Source organism: Nicotiana tabacum, chromosome 7, assembly GCF_000715075.1.
Source record: "Nicotiana tabacum cultivar K326 chromosome 7, ASM71507v2, whole genome shotgun sequence".
Lineage (NCBI taxonomy): Eukaryota > Viridiplantae > Streptophyta > Magnoliopsida > Solanales > Solanaceae > Nicotiana > Nicotiana tabacum.
In genome coordinates this window covers 150,144,564-150,150,336 of record NC_134086.1, presented here as the reverse complement: position 1 = coordinate 150,150,336, position 5,773 = coordinate 150,144,564, and the positions used below count along the sequence as shown (strand labels likewise).

General features: G+C 33.3%; 2 protein-coding genes across 2 annotated transcripts; both read left to right on the top strand.

Annotated features, from left to right (window-relative positions):
- The first annotated feature begins 3,071 nt into the window (after window positions 1-3,071).
- On the top strand, window positions 3,072-4,964 carry LOC142162354 (uncharacterized). Its single transcript, XM_075218699.1, has 3 exons — window positions 3,072-3,393; window positions 3,928-4,103; window positions 4,248-4,964. The coding sequence occupies exons 1-3, from the start codon at window positions 3,072-3,074 to the stop codon at window positions 4,962-4,964; spliced, it is 1,215 nt and encodes a 404-aa protein (XP_075074800.1).
- A 75-nt stretch (window positions 4,965-5,039) lies between these two features.
- Window positions 5,040-5,773, top strand: LOC142162353 (secreted RxLR effector protein 161-like). The gene is made up of 2 exons (XM_075218698.1): window positions 5,040-5,177; window positions 5,231-5,773. The coding sequence occupies exons 1-2, from the start codon at window positions 5,040-5,042 to the stop codon at window positions 5,771-5,773; spliced, it is 681 nt and encodes a 226-aa protein (XP_075074799.1).

Sequence of the window (5,773 nt, the reverse complement as noted above, 5' to 3'; positions counted from 1 at the left end):
CTGGTATAGCCCTGATAGTAGTAGGGGGAAATGTAGGGAAAAAGCAGAGAACTACACAAATATCTAATGAAATATATTGCCAGAACACTTGATAATTACTATAAATTAAGAAATAATCAGTACTCTTCTATAAATTAAAACAAATCGAAATTATACTAGTTAAATAGAAAAAATCATTTTTTTTATTAGTTGCAACAGAAGAAGACAACAGAAGTCAACTGTTTTTTGGAGCTTATATTTTCAAAATATTAATTAATTCTGAAAAAGAAATCTAGTGAAAAACTTTGTTGAAAAGGATTTAGCAAATTGGAGCTAGAAACTTACCACAGAGATAGATCTGAGCTTGGATGAAGCAGATCGGAGATTTTTAGAAGCTAAAAGATATAAAACCCTTTTTTCAATTCAAAAAACATAAAAAGAAAAAATTCGCACATATGTAAAAGCCAAAGGTCGATTACTCTTCTCCTCTCTACCAGATCGAAAATCTTGTGCAGTTACTGTTCAAACTCATATTTATTTCTTGCGGAAAAGAGTGCAAGATTAATTCGAGAAGTGAAATGGAGGATAATAGTTAATGACAATAATAGTTAATAATAGTCAAGCCTTCTACACCAAACTAAAATCAAGCATAAATCAAGAATACTGAATGCAGGTATACTCTTTTTAACTTCAAATAATAGTATAATATAGATTTCAAGAAGAATGAACAATACCAATTAAACACACAATATAGTGAGCAGCAAAGATAATGTGATAGGAAAAATCTACGTTTGGGGTTTAAGGAACAAATATAAAGCAATTAAAATAAAGATAAACTAAAAGCACAAATCACAAGCAATAAATGTGAAATTGATTAGATCAGAACACCTGATAATAAGAGGTAACTCGAATTAAAAAAGTTTGCATCTAAAACTGCAAAAATCCTAGTGATGCTTAGTCATACCGGCGTTGGGCTCCGGAGATATCTCCCCAACGATTAACTACTTCTCCTCGACAGCTTCTTCTCTGTATTGGAACTTGTGTTGATTAATCCGAAAACAATGGTAAACTGAATACAAAAGACAGCGAATTCACTGTTAATTAAAAGTGGTGGAAGTATCTTTATTGCAACATACAAATAGAGAAGAACGAACAGACGTAGCAAACAGGCAAGGTTAGCCATAGTGACAAAAAGAAGAAAGAGATGAATAAACAAAATGAGCACAATCATGCAGAACTGACATAGGTAGACTAAAGACTCAGTAGGATACATATTCGAAGCATGGTAACCACGGAAGATTATCAAGAATCAAGTAAACAGGCTAACACACAGAACCAAAGCAAACAAAATCTTAAAAATTAGGGCTTTTGACATAGGCGAATTAAAAGCAGTAAGAACATAAGATCGGTCAAAATAAGCAAGGAAAGAGGTTTAATCATAAAGAAAATCGGTTAAAACAAGTGTAGAAAGAACTCCAAGAAAACCCTAATTTTTTAAAGAAAGTAAAAACGGTTTAAAGTTGAGGATCTCGCAGAAGAAGTTCGAGAATAGTGCAAATCATAAGAAGAAACAGACTTAAAGCATTAAAAAATAACACAGATCTAAGGGATTCAAACGAGAGTTAGGGTTTCAAAAGGAAACCTAAATAGAACGAAAGAACCTGTCGTAAACTTCACCGATCGTGACAAATAAGGTGTGATTTTTCCCAAAATCACACCGGAGAACCTATGAGTAACAGAAACAGAAACCCTAGATCCAAATCAGCATGGCCCAGGATCCTTGAAGGCCTTAAAGATGATGAGCAAGGCGATGGAGTGACCATTGGAGGCTTGGGGTTGAGAGGCAGTCGCCGAAGATGACCAGAGAAAGAAGCGGTGGTTGAAAAGTGATTAGGGTTAGGTTGAGAGAAGAGGGAGATGAGAGCATCTGAAGGTGGCGGATTGGAAAAGTGATTAGGGTTGGGAGGGGGGTTGATTAGAGTTTAAAAAGGTAGGGGCTTGTTTGGACTGTTGATCTAGGAGATCAACGGTCAGGATTCAACTGGGTAGGTGGGTTCCGGGTTTGGGTAGGGGTTTGTAGGGTCTGGGTCGGGTTATTTAATAGGAAATTGGGTCCGATTTGGGCTACAATTGAAAGCCAAATCTGGCTATTATTTAAATAGCCCGTTTTTCCATATTTTAATTTATAAAAAATAATAGGTAATTTTTGGAAAATAATTTAAGGTTCCAAAATGATTTAAAATACATAACTATCATGTTAAAAATATAAGGACCAATTTTATACATATAAAATATAATTATACCTTAAAATGGGCTAACATTGCAATTATATGCAATTTAGCTTAAAAAATACTAAATGTGATTGTAAAAATACATAAAAATTACATTAGATATATTTTGGAATAAGTATAGAAATTAAATAAATGAATTATCATAACAATAATTTTGGAAATAATTATTGGGGAATTTATGAATAAAAGGAGAGAAAATAAATCAATTTAAACGCTTAAAATTGTGGAAAACAATAATAAAAACCTTGTGCATGCTTATATATGCATATATATATGCTATTTTGAAGGCATTTATGCATATTTAAAATATATAGGGAAAAATTGGGTATCAACAAAGATGAAATCTCTCTCTCTCTCTCTCTCTCTCTCTCTCTCTCTCTCTCTCTCTCTCGCTCTCTCTTAATTATTCTAAAGCTAACCTTGTGGAATCTGCTAGTACTTTTGTAAAAGATAGGTTTAAAGGCAAACATAAGAAAGGATATGTAAAGAAGCAGTAGTACTTCAATAAACCGGAGGGCCAAATCCAAAAGTCGAAAGGACCTTGCTATGTCTGTGAAAAAATTGGTCACAAGGCTTTCCAGTGCAACCAAAGGCAAGGACATGGCTCGAAGCAAGAGGGAAAGCTCCAGCCCAAGCTAACCTTACTGAAAGTGGTGACGTGATTGCTGTTGTGATCTTTGAGGCAAATATGGTGGCGAATGAGACTGATTGGATACTGGACACAAGCGCTCAAGGTACCTCTACACCAACAAGGAATTGTTCCATGACTTTGAGGAGTCTACTGATGGTGAGTGTATTTATATGGGTAACTCCACTACAGCAGGAGTTACGGGTAAAGGAAAAGTTCTTCTTAAGTTAACTTCTGGAAAAACTTTAGCCTTGTACAATATTCTGTATGTTCCCTCCATTTGTAGAAACTTAGTTTCTAGTGCACTTCTCAACAAAGTAGGCCTTAAACTTATTTTTGAACCCAATAAAATTATTATTTCTCGTGGAGGAGACTTTGTTGGGAAGGGTTACCCCAATGGAGATTTATTTATACTGAACATTGTTCAAGAGATTACTAGTAATGCAACTATTTCTAATTCTGCTTATATTGCTGAGTCTAATGATTTGTGGCATGGTAGGCTAGGTCATATTAATATTGCTTCTATAAAAAGACTTAGAAAAATGGAATTAATTCCTGCAATTAATGTTGATAATTTTTCTAAGTGTCATGTTTGTGTAGAAGCAAAATATACTAAAAAGCCTTTTAAAAATGTAACTAGTAGAAAGACAGAATTGCTTGAACTAGTGCATTCAGACTTAAGCTAATTTTAAGAATATTATTAGTAAGGGTGGGAAGATTATACTACATCACTTTTGTAGATGACTTTTCAAGATACACTAAGGTATATCTTCTTAAGTCTAAGGATGAGGTTGAATGCATGTTTTTAAAATACAAAGTAGAAGTAGAAAACCAATTAGACTGGAAAATCAAGAGACTTAGGTCTGATAGGGGTGATGAATATAGTATTAATACTCTAGAATCTTTTTGTGAGAAAAAAATGGTATTATGCATGAGGTTAGTGCTCCTTATATTCCCCAACAAATGGTGGAGCTAAACGAAAAAATCGAACCCTCAAAGAAATGATGAATTCTATGCTTTTGAGTTCAGGTTTATCTGACAAGATGTGGGGGGAAGTTATTTTCTTTTGTTATGTTCTTAATAGAGTTCCTCATAAGAAGTTAGATAAAACTACTTATGAGTTATGGAAAGGATTTTCCCCTAACTTGAAATTTCTAAAAGTGTGGGGGTGTTTGGCTAAGGTTGGTCTATCTGAATTTAAACAAGTAATTGTAGGACCCAAGACTTTTGATGCAATATTTATTTGTTATGCTTAAAATAGTGTTGCATATAGATTTCTATCTTTGAATGATCATTCTATTTGTGAATCTAGAGATGCAGAATTTTTTTAGCATGTTTTTCCATTGAAGGATAATGTTCCTATAGATGTGCCTATTAATGCTTCTACATCTATGTTTGTTAATTCTTATATTGTGCCTTCTTCTAGTATTACTGCTAATGATCATGAAAATAAACTTAGAAGAAGTAAGAGACGTAGAATTGAATCTAGCTTTGGTCCTTACTTTATCACTACTTTCTTGACTGAAAATATTGAGCTTGATCTTTTGAATTATGAATTAATGCATACCTATTTAGTAGAAGAAGATCCTAAGACTTATGATGAAGCAATGAGGTCAATAGATACTGATTTTTGGAAAGAGGCTAGTAAAAGTGACTTAGACTCGATAGTTTCTAATCACACTTGGGACTTGTCTGATTTGCCTAAAGGTTTTAAACCCATATGTAGCAAGTGGATATTTAAGAAGAAATTGAGACATGATGGTACAATCGAGAAATATAAGGATGGACTTGTTATTAGGGATTTTAACCAAAAGAAATGCACTGACTACTTTGATATATATTCTCCCATAACTAAAATAGAAACTATTAGAACTCTTGTTGCCTTAGCCGCTATCCATAATTTAGTGATACATCAAATGGATGTTAAAACTGCTTTTCTAAATAGTGATTTAGAGGAAGAGATCTATATGACTAAACCTGAGTGTTTTGTGATCCAAGGACATGAGAATAAAGTATGCAAATTGAGAAAGTCTTTATATGGTCTTAAACAGGCACCTAAGCAATGATATGAAAAGTTTAATAGCACACTAGTAGATAATGGTTTTGTTGTCAATGCATCTGATACTTGTGTTTATTCCAAGATGGTAGGATCAGATTGTATGATTATATATCTGTATGTGGATGACATGTTAATCTTTGGCCCTAATGTGGATATTGTAAATAAGACTAAGAATTTGTTGTCTTCTAAATTTGAAATGAAAGATCTTGAAGAAGTAGATGTAATTTTTGGGATTAAAATCAAAGAACTGCTAATGGTTTTTCAATGTCTCAGCCTCATTATATTGAGAAAATATTGAAAAGGTTTGATTGTTTTGATGTAGCTCCTGTGAGAACTCCTTATGATCCTAGCATACACTTGAGAAAGAATAAAGAATCTAGTGTTTCTCAAACTGAATATGCTAAGATAATTGATAGTGTAATATTTCTCATGAATTATACACGGCTTGATATTGCTTATGTTGTTAGTAGATTGAGTAGATATACTCACAACCCCAATAGTGAACACCAGAATGTTCTTCATCGTTTGCTAAGGTATTTGAAAGTTACTATGGATTGGTGTTTGTATTTTAATAAATTTCTTGCTGTTTTAGAAGGATTTTGTGATGCAAATTGGGTTACTAACAATGATGAAGTTATCTCCACTAGTAGCTATGTGTTTACTTTGGGTGTAGGTCCTATTTCGTGGAAGTCTTCAAAACAGACTTGTATAGCACGTTCGACCATGGAATCTGAATTTATTTCTCTTGAGTTAGCAGGGCAAGAAACTGAATGGCTGAGAAAATTATTAGCAGATGTGCTTTTGTGGAGAAGATAA

Coding starts and splice junctions, on each gene's coding strand:
- LOC142162353 (XM_075218698.1), top strand. CDS start 5,040: ATGGTAGGATCAGATTGTATGATTATATATCTGTATGTGGATGACATG. Junction 5,178..5,230: donor AAGATCTTGAAGAAGTAGAT/GTAATTTTTGGG, acceptor TCAATGTCTCAG/CCTCATTATATTGAGAAAAT.
- LOC142162354 (XM_075218699.1), top strand. CDS start 3,072: ATGGGTAACTCCACTACAGCAGGAGTTACGGGTAAAGGAAAAGTTCTT. Junction 3,394..3,927: donor GTCTAATGATTTGTGGCATG/GTAGGCTAGGTC, acceptor TTTTGAGTTCAG/GTTTATCTGACAAGATGTGG. Junction 4,104..4,247: donor GTCTATCTGAATTTAAACAA/GTAATTGTAGGA, acceptor TTTCCATTGAAG/GATAATGTTCCTATAGATGT.